The following is a 25,276-nucleotide window of genomic DNA, read 5'->3' as shown; positions in this document are numbered from 1 at the left end:
AGCCATAAAACACGTAATAAAAACACCTCACAGCCATAAAACACGTAATAAAAACACCTCACAGCCATAAAACACGTAATAAAAACACCTCACAGCCATAAAACACGTAATAAAAACACCTCACAGCCATAAAACACGTAATAAAAACACCTCACAGCCATAAAACACGTAATAAAAACACCTCACAGCCATAAAACACCTAATAAAAACACCTCACAGCCATAAAACACGTAATAAAAACACCTCACAGCCATAAAACACCTAATAAAAACACCTCACAGCCATAAAACACGTAATAAAAACACCTCACAGCCATAAAACACGTAATAAAAACACCTCACAGCCATAAAACACGTAATAAAAACACCTCACAGCCATAAAACACGTAATAAAAACACCTCACAGCCATAAAACACGTAATAAAAACACCTCACCACCACGTAATTCAAAACACCTCACCACCATAAAACACGTAATAAAAACACCTCACCACCATAAAACACGTAATAAAAACACCTCACCACCACGTAATTCAAAACACCTCACCACCACGTCATTTAAAAACACCTCACCACCAAGTAATTCAAAACACCTCACCACCACGTAATAAAAACACCTCACCACCACGTCATTTAAAAACACCTCACCACCACATAATTCAAAATACCTCACCACCAAGTAATTCAAAACACCTCACCACCAAGTAATTTAAAACATCTCACAGCCATCAAACACGTAATAAAAACACCTCACCACCAAGTAATTCAAAACACCTCACCACCACGTAATTCAAAACACCTCACCACCACGTAATTCAAAATACCTCACCACCAAGTAATTCAAAACACCTCACCACCAAGTAATTTAAAACACCTCACAGCCATCAAACACGTAATAAAAACACCTCACAGCCACGAAATTAAAAACACCTCACAGCCATAAAACATAATAAAAACACCTCACAGCCATAAAACACGTAATAAAAACACCTCACAGCCATAAAACACGTAATAAAAACACCTCACAGCCATAAAACACCTAATAAAAACACCTCACAGCCATAAAACACCTAATAAAAACACCTCACAGCCATAAAACACGTAATAAAAACACCTCACAGCCATAAAACACGTAATAAAAACACCTCACCACCACGTAATTCAAAACCTCACCACCATAAAACACGTAATAAAAACACCTCACCACCATAAAACACGTAATAAAAACACCTCACCACCATAAAACACGTAATAAAAACACCTCACCACCACGTAATTCAAAACACCTCACCACCACGTCATTTAAAAACACCTCACCACCAAGTAATTCAAAACACCTCACCACCACATAATAAAAACACCTCACCACCACGTCATTTAAAAACACCTCACCACCACATAATTCAAAATACCTCACCACCAAGTAATTCAAAACACCTCACCACCAAGTAATTTAAAACATCTCACAGCCATCAAACACGTAATAAAAACACCTCACCACCAAGTAATTCAAAACACCTCACCACCACGTAATTCAAAACACCTCACCACCAAGTAATTCAAAACACCTCACCACCAAGTAATTCAAAACACCTCACCACCACGTAATTCAAAATACCTCACCACCAAGTAATTCAAAACACCTCACCACCACATAATTCAAAACACCTCACAGCCATAAAACACGTAATAAAAACACCTCACAGCCATAAAACACGTAATAAAAACACCTCACAGCCATAAAACACGTAATAAAAACACCTCACAGCCATAAACCACGTAATAAAAACACCTCACAGCCATAAAACACGAAATTAAAAACACCTCACCACTAAGTAATTCAAAACACCTCATCACCAACTAATTCTAAACACCTCACCACCACATAATTAAAAACACCTCACCACTACGTAATTCAAAATACCTCACCACCAAGTAATTCAAAACACCTCACCACCAAGTAATTTAAAACATCTCACAGCCATCAAACACGTAATAAAAACACCTCACCACCAAGTAATTCAAAACACCTCACCACCACGTAATTCAAAACACCTCACCACCACGTAATTCAAAATACCTCACCACCAAGTAATTCAAAACACCTCACCACCAAGTAATTTAAAACACCTCACAGCCATCAAACACGTAATAAAAACACCTCACAGCCACGAAATTAAAAACACCTCACAGCCATAAAACATAATAAAAACACCTCACAGCCATAAAACACGTAATAAAAACACCTCACAGCCATAAAACACGTAATAAAAACACCTCACAGCCATAAAACACCTAATAAAAACACCTCACAGCCATAAAACACGTAATAAAAACACCTCACAGCCATAAAACACGTAATAAAAACACCTCACAGCCATAAAACACGTAATAAAAACACCTCACCACCACGTAATTCAAAACACCTCACCACCATAAAACACGTAATAAAAACACCTCACCACCATAAAACACGTAATAAAAACACCTCACCACCACGTAATTCAAAACACCTCACCACCACGTCATTTAAAAACACCTCACCACCAAGTAATTCAAAACACCTCACCACCACATAATAAAAACACCTCACCACCACGTCATTTAAAAACACCTCACCACCACATAATTCAAAATACCTCACCACCAAGTAATTCAAAACACCTCACCACCAAGTAATTCAAAACACCTCACCACCACGTAATTCAAAATACCTCACCACCAAGTAATTCAAAACACCTCACCACCACATAATTCAAAACACCTCACAGCCATAAAACACGTAATAAAAACACCTCACAGCCATAAAACACGTAATAAAAACACCTCACAGCCATAAAACACGTAATAAAAACACCTCACAGCCATAAACCACGTAATAAAAACACCTCACAGCCATAAAACACGAAATTAAAAACACCTCACCACTAAGTAATTCAAAACACCTCATCACCAACTAATTCTAAACACCTCACCACCACATAATTAAAAACACCTCACCACTACGTAATTCAAAATACCTCACCACCAAGTAATTCAAAACACCTCACCACCAAGTAATTTAAAACATCTCACAGCCATCAAACACGTAATAAAAACACCTCACCACCAAGTAATTCAAAACACCTCACCACCACGTAATTCAAAACACCTCACCACCACGTAATTCAAAATACCTCACCACCAAGTAATTCAAAACACCTCACCACCAAGTAATTTAAAACACCTCACAGCCATCAAACACGTAATAAAAACACCTCACAGCCACGAAATTAAAAACACCTCACAGCCATAAAACATAATAAAAACACCTCACAGCCATAAAACACGTAATAAAAACACCTCACAGCCATAAAACACGTAATAAAAACACCTCACAGCCATAAAACACCTAATAAAAACACCTCACAGCCATAAAACACGTAATAAAAACACTTCACAGCCATAAAACACGTAATAAAAACACCTCACAGCCATAAAACACGTAATAAAAACACCTCACCACCACGTAATTCAAAACACCTCACCACCATAAAACACGTAATAAAAACACCTCACCACCATAAAACACGTAATAAAAACACCTCACCACCACGTAATTCAAAACACCTCACCACCACGTCATTTAAAAACACCTCACCACCAAGTAATTCAAAACACCTCACCACCACATAATAAAAACACCTCACCACCACGTCATTTAAAAACACCTCACCACCACATAATTCAAAATACCTCACCACCAAGTAATTCAAAACACCTCACCACCAAGTAATTTAAAACATCTCACAGCCATCAAACACGTAATAAAAACACCTCACCACCAAGTAATTCAAAACACCTCACCACCACGTAATTCAAAACACCTCACCACCACGTAATTCAAAATACCTCACCACCAAGTAATTCAAAACACCTCACCACCAAGTAATTTAAAACACCTCACAGCCATCAAACACGTAATAAAAACACCTCACAGCCACTAAATTAAAAACACCTCACAGCCATAAAACATAATAAAAACACCTCACAGCCATAAAACACGTAATAAAAACACCTCAAGCGATAAAACACATAATAAAAACACCTCAGCCATAAAACACGGAATAAAAACACCTCACCACCACAAAAATAAAAACACCTCACAGCCATAAAACACGTAATAAAAACACCTCACAGCCATAAAACACCTAATAAAAACACCTCACCACCACAAAATTAAAAACACCTCACAGCCATAAAACACAGAATAAAAACACCTCACCACCACAAAAATAAAAACACCTCACAGCCATAAAACACGTAATAAAAACACCTCACAGCCATAAACCACGTAATAAAAACACCTCACAGCCATAGAACACGTAATAAAAACGCCTCACAGCCACGAAATTAAAAACACCTCACCACCATGTAATTATAAATACCTCACCACCACGTCATTTAAAAACACCTCACCACCACATAATTAAAAACACCTCACCACCATGTAATTATAAATACCTCACCACCACGTCATTTAAAAACACCTCACCACCAAATAATTCAAAACACCTCACCACCACATAATTCAAAACACCTCATCACCAACTAATTCTAAACACCTCACCACCACATAATTAAAAACACCTCACCACCACGTAATTATAAATACCTCACCACCAATGAATTCAAAACACCTCACCACCATGTGATTTAAAAACACCTCACCACCACGTCATTTAAAAACACCTCACCACCACATAATTCAAAATACCTCATCACCACGTGATTCAAAACCACCACAACGTTATTAAAAACACTTCACAACCACGGAAACAAAAGTTTGAGGGAGTCGTTAAGTGAGAACACAGACACTGCCCAGATGTGTAGATATATAGATAAATGACTGTACCCGAGTTGCCGTTTTGTCATGGTTTAAACCAATCATAATTCAAACAATTATTTTGCACAAATGTATTTGTAATATACGTGATATCACATTTTATAAACAATTGAAGTTGAAAAAAAAAAAAATTCCCAAAAAATTCCAAAAAAAAAAATATATATTGGAAATTTTTTGAAAGGAAATACCCTTAGGACATACCGACGGGAGAGATATGTGCATACCAGAAGTTTGGTACGATTTCACAAAAGTTTGAGAAAGTAGTTCAGTGACAACACAGGACAACACAACACAACACAACACAGGACAGGACAGACGCTGCACAGATATATATATATATATATATATATATATATATATATATATATATATATATATATATATATATATATATATATATATATATACTAGCTTGGCTCGCCTCGCTCGCCTCACCAAGCGTCGATACTGAGGAACGGGCTTATTTTAACTGAGGCTAATGACTGTACCTGAGTTGCTGTGTTGTCATGATTTTCACCAATCATAATACAAACAATTACTTTGCACAAATGTATTTGTTGTGTTTGTCATATTACATTTTTATAGGCAATTTAGATTGAATGTTTTTTTTTCAAGAAAGAACCCCTCTGCACATACATAGGGGAGGGGTAGGTGCAGACTGGAAGTTTGGGACGATTACACCTCACCACCACGTAATTCAAAACACCTCACCACCAAGTAATTCAAAACACCTCACCACCACGTAATTCAAAACACCTCACCACCACGTAATTCAAAATACCTCACCACCAAGTAATTCAAAACACCTCACCACCAAGTAATTTAAAACATCTTACTGCCATAAAACACGTAATAAAAACACCTCACCACCACGAAATTAAAAACACCTCACCACCACGAAATTAAAAACACCTCACCACCACGAAATTGAAAACACCTCACAGCCATATAACACGTAATAAAAACACCTCACAGCCATAAAACACATAATAAAAACACCTCACCACTACGTAATTCAAAACACCTCACAGCCATAAAACATGTAATAAAAACACCTCACCACCACAAAAATAAAAACACCTCACAGCCATAAAACACGTAATAAAAACACCTCACAGCCATAAAACACGTAATAAAAACACCTCACAGCCATAAAACACGAAATTAAAAACACCTCACAGCCACGAAATTAAAAACACCTCACAGCCATAAAACACGTAATAAAAACACCTCACAGCCATAAAACACGTAATAAAAACACCTCACAGCCATAAAACACGAAATTAAAAACACCTCACAGCCACGAAATTAAAAACACCTCACAGCCATAAAACACGTAATAAAAACATCTCACAGCCATAAAACACGTAATAAAAACACCTCACAGCCATAAAACACGAAATTAAAAACACCTCACAGCCATAAAACACGTAATAAAAACACCTCACAGCCATAAAACACGAAATTAAAAACACCTCACAGCCATAAAACACGTAATAAAAACACCTCACAGCCATAAAACACGAAATTAAAAACACCTCACAGCCACGAAATTAAAAACACCTCACAGCCATAAAACATAATAAAAACACCTCACAGCCATAAAACACGAAATTAAAAACACCTCACAGCCATAAAACACGTAATAAAAACACCTCACAGCCATAAAACACGAAATTAAAAACACCTCACCACTAAGTAATTCAAAACACCTCATCACCAACTAATTCTAAACACCTCACCACCACATAATTAAAAACACCTCACCACTACGTAATTATAAACACCTCACCACCAATTCATTCAAAACACCTCACCACTACATAATTAAAAACACCTCACCACTACGTAATTATAAACACCTCACCACCAATTCATTCAAAACACCTCACCACCATGTAATTATAAATACCTCACCACCACGTCATTTAAAAACACCTCACCACCACATAATTAAAAACACCTCACCACCATGTAATTATAAATACCTCACCACCACGTCATTTAAAAACACCTCACCACCAAATAATTCAAAACACCTCACCACCACATAATTCAAAACACCTCATCACCAACTAATTCTAAACACCTCACCACCACATAATTAAAAACACCTCACCACCACGTAATTATAAATACCTCACCACCAATGAATTCAAAACACCTCACCACCATGTGATTTAAAAACACCTCACCACCACGTCATTTAAAAACACCTCACCACCACATAATTCAAAATACCTCATCACCACGTGATTCAAAACCACCACAACGTTATTAAAAACACTTCACAACCACGGAAACAAAAGTTTGAGGGAGTCGTTAAGTGAGAACACAGACACTGCCCAGATGTGTAGATATATAGATAAATGACTGTACCCGAGTTGCCGTTTTGTCATGGTTTAAACCAATCATAATTCAAACAATTATTTTGCACAAAAGTATTTGTAATATACGTGATATCACATTTTATAAACAATTGAAGTTGAAAAAAAAAAAAATTCCCAAAAAATTCCCAAAAAAAAATATATATTGGAAATTTTTTGAAAGGAAATACCCTTAGGACATACCGACGGGAGAGATATGTGCATACCAGAAGTTTGGTACGATTTCACAAAAGTTTGAGAAAGTAGTTCAGTGACAACACAGGACAACACAACACAACACAACACAGGACAGGACAGACGCTGCACAGATATATATATATATATATATATATATATATATATATATATATATATATATATATATATATATATATATATATATATATATATATATATATATATATATATATATATATATATATACTAGCTTGGCTCGCCTCGCTCGCCTCACCAAGCGTCGATACTGAGGAACGGGCTTATTTTAACTGAGGCTAATGACTGTACCTGAGTTGCTGTGTTGTCATGATTTTCACCAATCATAATACAAACAATTACTTTGCACAAATGTATTTGTTGTGTTTGTCATATTACATTTTTATAGGCAATTTAGATTGAATGTTTTTTTTTCAAGAAAGAACCCCTCTGCACATACATAGGGGAGGGGTAGGTGCAGACTGGAAGTTTGGGACGATTACACCTCACCACCACGTAATTCAAAACACCTCACCACCAAGTAATTCAAAACACCTCACCACCACGTAATTCAAAACACCTCACCACCACGTAATTCAAAATACCTCACCACCAAGTAATTCAAAACACCTCACCACCAAGTAATTTAAAACATCTTACTGCCATAAAACACGTAATAAAAACACCTCACCACCACGAAATTAAAAACACCTCACCACCACGAAATTAAAAACACCTCACCACCACGAAATTGAAAACACCTCACAGCCATATAACGCGTAATAAAAACACCTCACAGCCATAAAACACATAATAAAAACACCTCACCACTACGTAATTCAAAACACCTCACAGCCATAAAACATGTAATAAAAACACCTCACCACCACAAAAATAAAAACACCTCACAGCCATAAAACACGTAATAAAAACACCTCACAGCCATAAAACACGTAATAAAAACACCTCACAGCCATAAAACACGAAATTAAAAACACCTCACAGCCACGAAATTAAAAACACCTCACAGCCATAAAACACGTAATAAAAACACCTCACAGCCATAAAACACGAAATTAAAAACACCTCACAGCCACGAAATTAAAAACACCTCACAGCCATAAAACACGTAATAAAAACACCTCACAGCCATAAAACACGTAATAAAAACACCTCACAGCCATAAAACACGAAATTAAAAACACCTCACAGCCATAAAACACGTAATAAAAACACCTCACAGCCATAAAACACGAAATTAAAAACACCTCACAGCCATAAAACACGTAATAAAAACACCTCACAGCCATAAAACACGAAATTAAAAACACCTCACAGCCACGAAATTAAAAACACCTCACAGCCATAAAACACGTAATAAAAACACCTCACAGCCATAAAACACGTAATAAAAACACCTCACAGCCATAAAACACGAAATTAAAAACACCTCACCACTAAGTAATTCAAAACACCTCATCACCAACTAATTCAAAACACCTCACCACTACGTAATTATAAACACCTCACCACCAATTCATTCAAAACACCTCACCACTACATAATTAAAAACACCTCACCACTACGTAATTATAAACACCTCACCACTACGTAATTATAAACACCTCACCACCAATTCATTCAAAACACCTCACCACCATGTAATTGTAAATACCTCACCACCACGTCATTTAAAAACACCTCACCACCACATAATTAAAAACACCTCACCACCATGTAATTATAAATACCTCACCACCACGTCATTTAAAAACACCTCACCACCAAATAATTCAAAACACCTCACCACCACATAATTCAAAACACCTCATCACCAACTAATTCTAAACACCTCACCACCACATAATTAAAAACACCTCACCACCACGTAATTATAAATACCTCACCACCAATGAATTCAAAACACCTCACCACCATGTGATTTAAAAACACCTCACCACCACGTCATTTAAAAACACCTCACCACCACATAATTCAAAATACCTCATCACCACGTGATTCAAAACCACCACAACGTTATTAAAAACACTTCACAACCACGGAAACAAAAGTTTGAGGGAGTCGTTAAGTGAGAACACAGACACTGCCCAGATGTGTAGATATATAGATAAATGACTGTACCCGAGTTGCCGTTTTGTCATGGTTTAAACCAATCATAATTCAAACAATTATTTTGCACAAATGTATTTGTAATATACGTGATATCACATTTTATAAACAATTGAAGTTGAAAAAAAAAAAAATTCCCAAAAAATTCCCAAAAAAAAAATATATATTGGAAATTTTTTGAAAGGAAATACCCTTAGGACATACCGACGGGAGAGATATGTGCATACCAGAAGTTTGGTACGATTTCACAAAAGTTTGAGAAAGTAGTTCAGTGACAACACAGGACAACACAACACAACACAACACAACACAACACAGGACAGGGCAGACGCTGCACAGATATATATACACAAAGAATTAAGTTAAGCACCCCTACACAACGAATTAAGGTAAGCACCCCCTAATATATATTCTTTGTGTATATGTATACATTGGCATATATTCTAAGGTATGTGAGATCAAATAATGATTGGTATGACATTAGCAATTATCCATTGATGAAATGCAGATGAGTGCACTCGTAGGGTTGAGTTGGGTTGAGTAGTGATCCGATCACGTGGGTCCTACACACGTTATTGACGCAAAGATCGCTAGAGGTCTTCTCAGAACAATGACTGTACGTTAGAAAACATATACGTCATCCACACTGTCCGTGATGGACCTATAGCTCCATACTTAAATTGAGGTGAAAATATGCCTAAAATTCCCAAAAAATTTCACCTTAAATTATTCAGAATAAAATAATGAAAACGGCATGATTGTTATGTTTTTATGTGACCATAATATCACTTCTCCAGAAAATATAGCAATATCATGGGTATATTACACTGTTTTGACGACAACAAACTTGTAATGTGCGAGGTTGTAAAAAAACGGGGGGGGTGCTTAACTTAATTCTTTGTGTATATATATATATATATATATATATATATACTAGCTTGGCTCGCCTCGCTCGCCTCACCAAGCGTCGATACTGAGGAACGGGCTTATTTTAACTGAGGCTAATGACTGTACCTGAGTTGCTGTGTTGTCATGATTTTCACCAATCATAATACAAACAATTACTTTGCACAAATGTATTTGTTGTGTTTGTCATATTACATTTTTATAGGCAATTTAGATTGAATGTTTTTTTTTCAAGAAAGAACCCCTCTGCACATACATAGGGGAGGGGTAGGTGCAGACTGGAAGTTTGGGACGATTACACCTCACCACCACGTAATTCAAAACACCTCACCACCAAGTAATTCAAAACACCTCACCACCACGTAATTCAAAACACCTCACCACCACGTAATTCAAAATACCTCACCACCAAGTAATTCAAAACACCTCACCACCAAGTAATTTAAAACATCTTACTGCCATAAAACACGTAATAAAAACACCTCACCACCACGAAATTAAAAACACCTCACCACCACGAAATTAAAAACACCTCACCACCACGAAATTGAAAACACCTCACAGCCATATAACGCGTAATAAAAACACCTCACAGCCATAAAACACATAATAAAAACACCTCACCACTACGTAATTCAAAACACCTCACAGCCATAAAACATGTAATAAAAACACCTCACCACCACAAAAATAAAAACACCTCACAGCCATAAAACACGTAATAAAAACACCTCACAGCCATAAAACACGTAATAAAAACACCTCACAGCCATAAAACACGAAATTAAAAACACCTCACAGCCACGAAATTAAAAACACCTCACAGCCATAAAACACGTAATAAAAACACCTCACAGCCATAAAACACGTAATAAAAACACCTCACAGCCATAAAACACGAAATTAAAAACACCTCACAGCCATAAAACACGTAATAAAAACACCTCACAGCCATAAAACACGAAATTAAAAACACCTCACAGCCATAAAACACGTAATAAAAACACCTCACAGCCATAAAACACGAAATTAAAAACACCTCACAGCCACGAAATTAAAAACACCTCACAGCCATAAAACACGTAATAAAAACACCTCACAGCCATAAAACACGTAATAAAAACACCTCACAGCCATAAAACACGAAATTAAAAACACCTCACCACTAAGTAATTCAAAACACCTCATCACCAACTAATTCTAAACACCTCACCACCACATAATTAAAAACACCTCACCACCATGTGATTTAAAAACACCTCACCACCACATAATTCAAAATACCTCACCACCACATGATTCAAAACCACCACAACGTTGTTAAAAACACTTCACAACCACGGAAACAAAGGTTTGAGGGAGTCGTTAAGTGACAACACAGACACTGCCCAGATGTGTAGATATATAGATAAATTACTGTACCCGAGTTGCCGTTTTGTCATGGTTTAAACCAATCATAATTCAAACAATTATGAATATATTATGAATATATTATTATGAATATATTATGATATATATTATATATATATATATATTATATTATGAACAAATGTATTTGTAATATACGTGATATCACATTTTATAAACAATTGAAGTTGAAAAAAAATTTTTTCCCCCCAAAAAATTCCCCCCCCCCCAAAAGAAAATTGGAAAATTAAAAAAAAAAAATACCCTTAGGATATACCGACGGGAGAGATATGTGCATTCCAGAAGTTTGGTACGATTTCACAAAAGTTTGAGAAAGTAGTTCAGTGACAACACAGGACAACACAACACAACACAACACAACACAGGACAGGACAGACGCTGCACAGATATATATATATATATACATAGCACAATGTCTCAAAAAGGTATGAACGGATTCTGACGAAACTCAGTGGACAGGTTGTGTGTATGACGAGGATGAATCGATTCGATATTTTGGTGAAGATCTGAATATGGATTCAGATACGATAATTATTTAATTTTTAATGTGATTCTTCACCATTGAGAGATCGGGCTAAAAACTAAATATGGCATGATATTTCAAAATGTTGTGGATGGATTATGACAAAACTTGGTGGATGAGTTGGGTACTGTAAGTGACAAGAACAAGCCGATTCGATTTTGGTCCAGGTGCGGATCCAAATCCGACCTATCAGTGGGATACAAAACATAAACTGTTCAGCCCGGCGGAGGTATGCGTTCTACCAAGTGCCGTTGTGGTTCGGGATTGTTTTTGAGGACTGTTATGTAGTTGCATCATTGAATCCTTGGGCTAATTCACCTTTTTCATTCGATACCTGTATGTGTACACATACAAATATTATTTACTGACATACTTGCACGCATACTTTCAGTACATACCTTATTCCAAGAGAGTGACCATAAAATAACACCTGACTTCCCCTATTTAAGTATTTGTATATAATTATGTCTCATTTTCATATGATTGAATATTTTTGCACAAGAGTTATTTTATGAAGACATTACAAGAAAAATACTTATTCCGTAGAAAAAAAAATATATGATGGTAAAATATCTGAAAATGAAGGACGAAGTAAGTGTATGCGATAGACAATGGCCTGGGCCACTATTGTCTGCTGCCACAGAGGACTCGTCTATCTCGTTCTTTGTAAACCCAATCTCACAATTCGTGCACATTTTCTCATGACACACAGTTCATACCACATTCTAAGAATGTCACGCCCACATTTGACACCTTCAAAAATAAATAAAAAACTTGATGACTCCTTGTTCCGTAACGGTGCACCCCTGCAGTCGGGCAGCAATCTTTACACCACAATTACTTAGCGCCACAGGTAGGGAAATCTTTTGTTTCTTTTTTTTTGGCGGGGGTAGGAGGAGGATGGAGTGTATTGGGGAGTGTGGAATGAACAAACATGGACAGCACATCCACATTTTGATGTGACCCTCTCGCAGACATCACAATCACTGCACTGGCATACAATTGCTCATCCATACCCAAACTACTGACCAGTCCTGCCAATGTCCATGTATCCCTCAATCCACAATCCTTCTCGGTTACACCTATCTAATTCCAGTTTAAAACTTATCGACTGTTTCTGCTGCCACTTCATCTCAGGGAGACCATTCCATGCATTAAGTACTCTCCTTAAGCCACTCCCCATTGCTTAGTCTACCTAGGCCCGGAATCAATTTATTCGCTTTATGCCTGAACCCTCTCTTTGCCAGCTATATATTTCTTCAGATGTGTCTGACCAATTACTGTATGCCATACATATCCTAGATGAGGCCTCACTAAATTCCTGTAGCGTTAACTCCCTCTTTTGATTTATAATCTATTTGTGAATACAAGCAGCAACGAAGGCTGGAAAGGGTGGAAATGCGAATGGTTCGATGGACGTGCGGAGTATCGTTGAGAGAGAGAAAGCAAATGATAAATTGCGAAAGGTGATGGGAATAGAGCCTGGGATTGATGCTGTGAAGAGGAACAGTTTGAGATGGTTTGGTTATGTGTTGAGGAAGGATGAAAGTGACTGGTTGAGAAGAGTGATGGAAATGAATGTAGAAGGAAGTAGAGGACGGGGAAGACCGAGAAAGACTTGGCTAAAGATGGTGGAAGAAGAAATGCGGGCAAGGGGGTTAACAAGGAGAGATGCAGAACATAGGGAAAAATGGAGAAGATTGTTATGGGGACCGCAAGGCCAACCCCCGCTCTAGCAGGGAAAATGGCCTTATAATGCCTGTTGTTGTTGTTGTTGTTGTTGTCTCTGTGAATACAACCCAATACCCTATTAGCTTTACATGCAGCTGCCTCACACTGTATCGTCTGCTTACCCCTTCTCCCCCCTTGTATAATATTACCAACCGCAGACCCTTTTTGTGTGACGCGCTCCAAGATTGCTCCTTACATCACGTAATCCCTATTTTCATCATTCTTACCCGTCTCCAACACCTTGCTAATGTTAAATTGCTTCTGCCAATCAATTCCAATCTATGAGAGTATCGATACTTGCTGAATCTGATCACCCACCTCTGTGCCATCTACTTTACATCTCCAAATGTCATCTACAAGTTCGAAAAGCCATTTTTTAACCCCACTGTCCAAAATCATCGGTGTATATGCTATGTAATTATGGTCCGAGTACCGATTACTGATGTACCCAACGAATCACAACCTCCCACTCACAGCCACTCTCTGCTTCCTATCACTAAGCCAGTTTCCAATCCAGTTAGATACTCTACACCCCAACATTGGCGAACAATCTTCTGAAAGTCTAGATGCAGTACGTCCACTGCACTTCCGGCCTACCTAATCCAGCCAATGTGAAACTGCATACATTTGTATTGATAAACGATGACATTGTGCAACGACGAGGGATATTTTGCAAATTGTGACATGTGGCATCAAGAGTGCTTCAGAAAGGGAAAGCCACATACACTTGGCACAGCACGGATTGGTAAGCAACGTTACCATGACGTCATCAAACGTGTTTTAACACCACAAAGCTTGGCGGAGGCAATGCGTTATAAGCTTTTGCAACACTTGTTTTAATGTAGCTGAAGTTTAACTGAATAACTACATCCTTCTCCACTATAGTTTAACCATTTAGGTTCTGCAGTGCAATGTGCAAAGGAATTTGACCCAAAGACAAAGGAAGAGCTGTGTGACGTCCTCTTTGCATTGACTTGCCCTGCTAACAACTGCATGCTGATTGGATGTGTAAAACAACAAAGCTCGGGAAGAATTCTTTGCACATCTACACGATCCATAGCTCACAGCGAAGCTCAATTAGCAGACCTATTTCATTACGTGAACGGAGAGGATCATGCGCTGCGGAATCAGAATGTCATGAAACACTGGACCTTGATATTGCCAGTCTTGGTTAATTTGTCTGCCACATAATCTTCTGATACTTGTTATGAAACGGCACATGTTCCATAAAATGAAACGTGTCGTCACATCAATTATTCCTACCTTGATCCACCACCTACTTGGATCCACCCTTGCGAAGACCTCATTGCGATCCATCGTTCTACCGGTGTGCGAATAAGTGTGGCCGGGATGCTATCGCACCAGTTGGAGTCATTACTTAGGTCTGGCATTTACAGGGTGTCCCAGGTGAAAAACCATAATTTTACACATCCATTATTAATAAGGCGAGTACAGTACCATTGTTCAAAGGAAAGTGTAACGTTTTGTTTTTATGGAAGGACAGGTTCCAAGCACTGGGGAGGGGAGGGGGTCCGTATGCTCTGCCCCCCCCTTCATTGTTCTCTGGACAATGAACACAACTGGCTCCAGCCCCCTTTCTATACCCTACTCCCCATGGGGTCTACACCAACCTTGAAAAGTTTGGTTATGATCAATTAAAATCTATCAAACTTTGTAATTTCATTTTTTCATCATTAACCCCTATGGGGCCTACATTATCACCAGCTTGCAGTTTGGTGGCAATCACTCAAGCCGTTACAGAGATCTCCCTTTCCTCCCCATTCCAAATACCCTCCAAATTGAAAAGATTATAAAAGCTAATAAATAAATATTTTTTTCACCAAAAGTCTTGCCTGGGGCCTCCATTGTATATGCAAGCCACGTTTGGTAGCGCAGCTGCTCATAGCACTGACGTGGATAGCTGGACCACGATTGGAGAACTCCCCCTCACCCCCTCCCTCACATTACCTACTCATAATTTTACTCTCTGTTTCCCCCAGTTATGGATGCTAAGTTTGGTGGTAATCATTCAAACCATTACAAAGATCCCCCAGGCCTCCCCGCCCCTTCCCCGCCCCCTCTCCCCCCCCCCCCCCCAGAACCCCCCTACCACCATTGCCATTCCCACCTCCTGAAAACAGAACTCATCAAAATGGTGTTAAGTTACTTTTAACTAATCAGAATATTTCTGCAGTCAAGTTTCGTGTCAACTCAAGCCACAGAAAAGAGGTTACAACTGTAGAGGTGAGAGATTGGGCCTGATGGCAGCTGTGAGGAGGCATGAAACAATAACAACAACAACAGCATGGAAGGAGTAATAAAAAAGTGAAAGGCCCTTTGCATCCATCAACAACAGTACAACAAAGACATTATGGCCTGGACAGACGGACAGACACACACAAACAAACGAGTGGTCATAGACTGGTACGTACTTGCAAAATCAGTCACTGCGACCTTGACCTTTGAATCTCAAAAACAATAGGCTGTGAGCTTTTGATTGGTGAACCAATTCAGTGACACAATATGCAAATTCTGCTGATATTTCAAGTCGATCAGACCAAAAAATGATGATTTTGTGACCTTGACCTGTGACTTGAAACAATAGGCTTTAGTGACGGCATGCAAACCCAGTTCAAATTTCAAGTCAATCTGATGAAAAGTGATGATTTTATGTAACATTGTCCTTTGACCCTTTGGTATTTTGACCCAAAAAACAATGGGCTTCTATCTTTTAATCGGTGAACCAATTCAGTGACACAATATGCAAATTATGTTCAAATTTCAAGTAAATTGAATGACAATTGCCGATTTTATGTGACCTTGACCCTTTGACCTTTTGACCCGATTATTAATTTTCTTCTCATATTCTCATAATAAAGGTTTGTTGAAAATTTGATGATAAAATCATGAACACACACATGAGACACATGACACACACACATATGACACACACACACACACACACACACACACACACACACACACACACACACACACACACACACGGCGGACGGTTTAAAAATAATCCAGGTCACAAAGGATTGGAGGGGAGGCACAAAGTGACAGTAAATAATAATTTCTTTTAAAATGTAATTTTAGTCGAGTGTGGTCGGTCACTATTGACTACATAAACCTCAAAATAAGATTATTAAATGACAGAGGAAGGAGGCTAAGCCACTGGGAATGGAAGGCCTTGATTCCCAGTATATGGGTCAATAGGCCATAACATAGGGTCCTATCAGTTTGTCTGGGAATTATGAAGTGTCACAAAAATTGTAGCAAACATAGGATCAGTTTCAAAAATTTTGGTGACTATTGAGTACATAAACTGAAAGGAGAAAAAAAAATCCTAATCTGTGTAGACTAAGAAAAATATGAGTAGGAATAGATAGGCCATGGGGGTTAGAAAATGAAATATTCACATCTTTTTATAGCAATGTCGGAGGTGAAAATCGCACATAATTCGATTCAACTGTAAAATTTCAGCAGAAGCCTCACGGATTCATTTCCATTGATAAGAGGAGAGTGAAATGAAAACCTTGAGGTGGGTATTAGGGAAAATTTTGGAGAAAAAAACAACAAGAAGACGTCATGCGGAGCACGATACTTGCAAAATCCGCCCCCCACTCCCAAGAAAAAATATTCCATTGAAACAGCAAATTGTCCATTTCATCAAGATTAAAATTGACGATCTTGATCAAAGCTCGGGGCAACAGGAAGAAAACTGACGATTTTTCAGATGAAAAATGATGATTTTGGAAGGTTGACCTTGAGTTGACCTTTGACCTTTTGACCTCAAAAATAGTTAGTTTCCCTATTTAGTGACTCAATGTGCAAATGCTGTTCAATTTTCAAGTCAATCGGATGAAAATTGAGGATTTCAAAAATTTGGCCTATGTTGACCTTTTGGCCTATGTTGACCTCAAAAATAGTTGGTGGTTGAATTCAGTGACCATATATGTAAATCCTCTTAGACTTTCAAGTCAATCAAATGAAAATTGGTGATTTTAGAAATTCGGCCTATGTTGACCTTTTGGTCAATGTTCACCTAAAATATAATACGTGCTTGAATTCAGTGACGAGATATGTAAGTCATCTTCAAATTTCAAGTCAATTGGATGAAAATTGAGGATTTTAGAAATTTGGCCTATGTTGACCTTTTGGCCCATGTTAACCTCAAAAATACTTGGTGGGTGAATTCAATGACCAGATATGCAAGTCCTCTTCAAATTTCAAGTCAATCGGATGAAAATTGAGGATTTTAGAAATTTGGCCTATGTTGACCTTTTGGCCTATGTTGACCTCAAATATACTTGGTGGGTGAATTCAGTGACCAGATATGCAAGTCCTCTTCAAATTTCAAATCAATCAGATGAAAATTGAGGATTTTAGAAATTTGGCAAATTTGGTGACCTTTGGCCTATGTTGACCTTTTGACATTTTGACCCCAAAAACAATAGCCTTCTCAATTGGGACGTCCTATACAACTTGGTGAAGTTTTGTGACAATCGGTTTCGAATTGTGACCTGTAGGCTGGTGACAAACAAACAGATGAAAAATCACTCATGGAGCGACACTTGGCAAAACAGAACAAAGTGGAATGGCACTCAGTAGAGTATCCTTTTAACCTCAAAAATAGTTGGTGGTTGAATTCAGTTGGCTGATATGAAAGTCCTATTCAAATTTCAAGTGAATCGGATGAAAATTGAGGATTTTAGAAATTAAAAAAAAGTGGTTGACCTTTGGCCTATGTTGACCTTTTGGCCGAAGCTGATCTCAAAAATAGTTGGTGGTTGAATTCAGTTAGCCGATATGTAAATCCTCTTTAAATTTCAAGTCAATCGGATGAAAATTGAGGATTTGAGAAATTTGAAATTGGTTGTTGACCTTTGGTCTATGTTGACCTTTTGGCCTATGCTCATCTCAAAAATAGTTGGTGGTTGAATTCAGTTTGCCGATATGTATATCCTATTCAAATTTCAAGTCAATCCGATGAAAATTGAGGATTTAAGAAATTTAAAAAAAGTGGTTGACCTTTGACCTATGTTGACCTTTTGACCTTTTGACCCCAAAATATATAGGATTTTGTCGGACCACGAACCCTACCATTTGGTAAAGTTTTGTGAAGATCGGTTTAAAATTGTGACCTGTAGGCAAGTATAAGTGAGCGGACAGGCAAACAAACACACACACAAACAAACACACACACAAACAAACACACACACAAACAAACACACACACACAAACCGGAGTGATCAACATACTTGCAAATTTTTTTTTTTTTTTTTTTGCCAAGTAACAAACAGACAAACAGACAGACAGACAGAACCACAAACGCAACCGACCAATATACTTGAAAAATCTTCGATTTTGCAAGTAATAAAGTTGTAATGTCATGGCGCTTCATCTGGAACACCTTGCACTTGCTTTGAGCAGATTGTGCGCATAGCATGGCCCTTCCCTGGTGAGCTGCCGCCGTAAGGAATGCCACCCGCCATAAGGAATGCCACCCACCGTAAGGAGTGCCACTCCCTTTAAGGAGTTCCAACCCCCATAAGGGGTGCCACCCCCATAAAGAGTGCCAACCCCCATAATGAGTGCCACCCCCATAATGAGTGCCACCCCCATAATGAGTGCCACCCCCATAATGAGTGCCACCCCCATAATGAGTGCCACCCCCATAATGAGTGCCACCCCCCATAAGGAGTGCTACCCCCCGTAAGGAGTGCCACCCCCTGTAAGGAGTGCCACCCCCATAAGGAGTGCCACTCCCCATAAGGAATGCCACCCCCTGTAAGGAATGCCAACCCCCATAAGGAGTGCCACCCACCATAAGGAGTGCCACCCGCTGTAGAGCTGCTGCCATAAGTAGTGCCACCTGCCGTACGGATTGCCATCCGCAATAAGGAGTGCCTCCACACATCTTACTGAGACCTGTTTTATTGTTTGTGAACACCTCTTCACACAAGGACATAATGAAACTTTCTTTTGTCGTAATTTATTTTCAGGGTTGTTGGGAAACCGGGAAGATACTCGTTTTGAAGAAAATATATATATTGATATTTATTCAGGGATCTTTGTAAACTTTTTGTTATTCAAGTTTGTTTTTGTAAACATAAAATTTTCAGTCAACTTATTGACCTCGTTAAACTGGTTTTCCCTCATTCACTGAATGTCTTTGGCATGACAAACACCGATGAGTTGTCATCGCCAGAGCACATGCTTATTATGGGAATCAATGGCTCATGATTCTGGGAAACCAGGTTCAAGTGTCATTTACTATCCGTGTAATTGTCTATCGTCTGCTTGATGTCCTTGTAATTCATATAAAAATGCAATGATCTCTACTCATAGACAGGTCCATGCCAGGCAGAAATGGCGCCGTTTTCCAGTCAAGGTTTTCTCAGTGGATTTATATACTTTTGATCATACTCTGTCGAATAAGCTTGTGGGCCACCCTGAAATTTGCCTCAAATCCAAGATGGCCACCAGAATAGCTAAAATAGTATTTCTGAGAGTTGCTTTTACCCATAGATGATTTTTTTTCAACTGATTGTGGCCTATTATGATAAAGAAAGATAACTCAGTCATAACTCAGCCATAAAAATTAACAATCGGTACTTTATTAACAAAATGGCCGCCGGGCAACTTCCGTATTACGGAAACTGCTATAACTTCAGTTCCGAGTGTGATATGATTATAATTTTGGTGTCCAGTCATATGTTTTTGGGGTCAAGGAATCCATATTTGTACTTTTTATTTCAGTGAAATCATTGGTTCATAAAGAAATCTAAGATGGCTGCCAATACTGGCCACCGATGTGGCAGATTCAGTCATGTCTTGTGCTCCATAATATATATTACAATACATTTTGATTCAATTTCTTGGTTTCCAAAGTCTGGTTATCCATTTAGTTGGTTTATCATGACACTAGCTCAATAGATCATCCCCTAAATCATGGATGAACAATAAATCCAAGATGGCTGCCGCTGAACGGCTCCTAGTCAGTTTTGCTTCGTCTACCAAACTACACAGGTTTATAAAATGTATCTGAATTCCCATTCAATATGATCCCCGGCTTTGGTTATGCTTTGGGAAAAATATGTTGTTCAAAAGGCACATAATCCTCAGTTACTAAGATCAAGATCAAGATCACTCTCTTCACTCTGAAAGTCTGAATAAAGTCCACAGGTATCCGAAGAAAGTTGTTCCATGGTGCTCTCCGAATTTTCCCCATCTCCTTGGTACTCTTCATCAACTTCAGATTCTTCTGCTCTTTCTTCTGCCCCACCGATACCTATAAAAAATGTGAATGGATATAGTCGGGATTCAAAACAGTAAATCATATAAAAATAACAAAATTACGATTGCATTTTGGACTTATCTACCTTGCTTTTCTCTTTCTCTACAGTGAACTTCACTGTCTTGTACATGTTTTCTGCTTGTATTCCTGTGTCTCTTCTTCCTTGAAGGCTGGCTTCTCTCTTCTACTGCATCTTCTAAATCTGCATCATACTCCGCGAGACCTGTAAGTGGAAGGTTACACATATTTAATCTGGATGAATGCACTGCCAGTGGGAATACATTGGAGGAACTTTATGACAGGAACGAAAAGCAATGATCAAAGTAATGATATATTTTTAGTATACTTACTTTGAATTTGTCTTTTCTTGCTCTTTTTCTTGGAGAGGCTTGGAGGGAGTTGCGGGCAGGTAAACCATATTGGCCTGATACCATCATCTGTATTTTCCCATCCTCTGTCAGTGATAGAAGGATACTCAATGTTTTGCTTGAGACACTGGTACCACACCCATGCCTGAAGGTCACTCCTCTTGAGGTGTTCATTGGTGCTACTCTCGTCTGGAAGGATGCTGGAACTAGATTTCACCTTTTGAGTGTTGTACGTTCGGATCCTTGTTTCAACAAAGCTTTCTTGTTCACTTCCAGAATACATGCAGGTTCTGAAGAAGCATTTAGCACTGGTAGCATCTTGAAAAGATTGATTTGATCTGCCCAGCTGAGAGAGTAGATGGGATTTCTCTTGTTTCAACATCTTCTTCAATGGCTTGATTTTGCCGATGCGAAATGGGAATGATGTCGTGTCACATCCAGTAATGCTATGATATGCTGGGAGAGTTTGACACACTTCATCTCCAAAATGAGTCGTTAGTTTCTTGACACTGACGTACCGATGGTCAATCTTCATGAACCAGTCTTGTGGTGGTTTGCAGACAGAATAGGCATAGCTCAAGAGGATCAGTACATCTGTATCTGAAGCCTTAATCACAACCGGACCTTCGCACTTGCTTGCATGAAGAACAAGCCTGGTGTCAGCCTCATGATGGTTGCAGGATTCAAGTTGTTCAAACTTAGTTTGCGTGATCAACCATGTATTCTGTTCCTCTGTCACGGTGAGTGGAATTCTGAGTTTCGATCTGACTGAATCACTTTTGAAGTAAGTGACCATAAATTTAATCAGCTCAGTCTTGTTTTCAGCATTATGCAGAAATGCGTCCCAATCTTTGCCTCTGGGCATACTCTGCTCGGGGCTTGTGATGTGGGTTCTTCTACCAGAGATCCCTCGGCGTCGTTGGGTTAACTCCTTTGTAGTGGACGTACAGTAGGAATCAAATATGATCCCAAGCTGTTTTGGGTTTGACTGGCTTGGTGGCATGCAGAATTTCAATAGGGCATCAGTGTATTCTCCCCAAGTCTGTTGAGCCGGGATTGACTTTACAGCTGCCATTCCGTCAATCAGCCAGTTGCTTCTATTTGGCGGTTCCTCTGTAGTTGATGAAGATTCCTCAATAAGGTAGTTCCTCAGCGCTGCTTTAGAACCTTGTCGAATGTCTCGTTCTGGTGTGGCAAGGGCAAGTGGAATAGTTGTCAGGGGGTGTGAATGTGCCTCTTCAGGGGTAGTTGCCTTTCCTACCAACACACCAAATGCTTGTCGATCCTCCTTGAGAACGTTCACTGCCTTTGGATTTTTCTTGACCTTCTCCATGCCCGTTTTGATCTTGAGATTCACAATCCTGTCAAAAATGTTCATTCTGCCTTCTCCAGTAGCCTTGAGTCTAAGGTTAACAAAGTCTTGGAATTGTTTCTCTCCTGCTTCGGTTGATGACAACAATCCACTGACAATACCTTGGTTAATTTCCACTCCTGTTTTCATGTGACGCGCAGAACCAATCAGAAAAGGGTCAAAGTACTTATCCAATTGGATGACTAGGTTGCGAACCATGTTGTCATGCTGCCTCCGTGCCCCTATTGTTGTTTCCTTGTGAGTTGAAGAGGTCAGGATATGCAACCTTTCCTTCAATCTTCCTCTGAGCTTTGCCATTAAGTGACTCGTTTTTATGAACGCATCTGTTGTCTGCTTGCTGGTACTGTAACCGCCTTGCATTGGACCACCCCGGACTTTAACCTCTCTGTTGATTGTGGTCTCAGTGATCAAGTCCCCATGGATCGTAGAAAAGGGCTCGCCAGTCATCGACCCTCCGAATCCATTTTGCAACAGATCATCCCAGGCATCTTTGTGATTCACCTTCAGATTTTGGAGATTGACGTGTTGGAATGTCAGGTACCTAGCATAGTTGATGTGCCCGAAAGCAAAGCACTTTGGAAGAAGCGTTCTCTCTGCTGCCAGGTGTGTCGATGTGTCGACATGTGTCGATGTGTCGATTCCCAAACAAGTGGAAGTCGATGGCGTCACCAAATTTCTCAGTCAGTCGTTTTTTCAACATGCAGGTTTTTGAAATCGGAGGGTCCTCAAGTTCATTGTCTTCACTGATCTCCTTTATGTCCTCAATCAATTCTCTCAGGAAATACGCCTTTTGATCCTTGACTACCATGCGGTGAAACAGTTTGAAAAAGCTGTCCATAACCTCGGTAGCTAATCTATCCTTCTCTGCTGCATCCGCTGACAGCAACTTTCTATCATATGCATAGGTAAAATTGTCATAACAACTTTTATGATAGTACACATCAACTGCAAACATGTCATATGATGCTCCACTCAGAATAACATCGAGTCGCTTCGCTGCATCATGGAACTTATCTCCTTCATCTTTGATTTTCATGTCCTTTGAACGTTCTACTTTACTGACAGCATTCTTCTCGGAGCATCTACCAAGACCACCACTATTGTACGGTTTACTGTCATCTTTCGTATCCACGTTGCACACGAAACAGATTTGCTTTTTCTCAAGTGACCCCCTGCGTATCCTATACGCGGGAGCAGCAACTGGTTCATTCGACTCATGAATATTCTCTGAACTGGAAACGGGAAGTTTGCGAGACTGGGCTTCCTTTCGGGCAATTCTGTTCCGAAATGTGATTCTACAGTTCTCATGAATCTTGACATCATGGCCTGCACTAGATAGTCTCACAGCGGCTGATTGAAATTCAGCATATGGTGCCTGAGTACACAGACTCTTGTCAACTTTAACCCATCTTCCCGCTAATTCTTGAATAGACTGCAATCCCTCCTCAGTCATATTATAAGCTGACTCAACGTCCTTAATAGTTTCATTACAGAGGCAGCACAACGGTTTGTCGCCCCTTGCTAAACTCAAAATCGGCGTGGATGCCATTGTGCAACCCTTTTCTCCTGTGCCAAAAAAGTTTTGTCTTTATGTAGTAATTTTATGAGGATTCACTGTATCTGCTAAGCCAGGATTCATGGAATCATTTCTTTGCGTCCGCATTCATGGAATCATTTCTTTGCATCCGGATTCAAGGAATCTGAAATGGAAACCAAGAAATTGAATCAAAATGTATTGTAATATATATTTCACTGAAATAAAAAGTACAAATATGGATTCCTTGACCCCAAAAACATATGACTGGACACCAAAATTATAATCATATCACACTCGGAACTGAAGTTATAGCAGTTTCCGTAATACGGAAGTTGCCCGGCGGCCATTTTGTTAATAAAGTACCGATTGTTAATTTTTATGGCTGAGTTATGACTGAGTTATCTTTCTTTATCATAATAGGCCACAATCAGTTGAAAAAAAATCATCTATGGGTAAAAGCAACTCTCAGAAATACTATTTTAGCTATTCTGGTGGCCATCTTGGATTTGAGGCAA

The 25,276-nt window shown here is 38.9% G+C and overlaps 2 protein-coding genes across 3 annotated transcripts in view; one reads left to right on the top strand and one right to left on the bottom strand.

The window, feature by feature from the left end:
* Window positions 1–25,276, top strand: part of LOC137413465 (twinfilin-1) — a 74,315-nt gene that overhangs the window by 19,829 nt on the left and 29,210 nt on the right. The window lies entirely within an intron of this gene.
* Window positions 20,922–23,423, bottom strand: LOC144889830 (uncharacterized). The gene is made up of 3 exons (XM_078771036.1): window positions 21,835–23,423; window positions 21,570–21,707; window positions 20,922–21,478 (listed from the first exon to the last, which is right to left on the bottom strand). Exons 1-3 carry the CDS (start codon window positions 23,420–23,422, stop codon window positions 21,309–21,311), a joined length of 1,896 nt encoding a protein of 631 aa, XP_078627162.1. The 5' UTR covers window position 23,423; the 3' UTR covers window positions 20,922–21,308.

This window comes from Myxine glutinosa, chromosome 1, assembly GCF_964187855.1.
Source record: "Myxine glutinosa chromosome 1, kmMyxGlut1.1, whole genome shotgun sequence".
In the NCBI taxonomy this organism is placed as follows: domain Eukaryota; kingdom Metazoa; phylum Chordata; class Myxini; order Myxiniformes; family Myxinidae; genus Myxine; species Myxine glutinosa.
The sequence above is the reverse complement of the archived record's forward strand: the minus strand, read 5'-3'. Positions and strand labels throughout refer to the sequence as shown.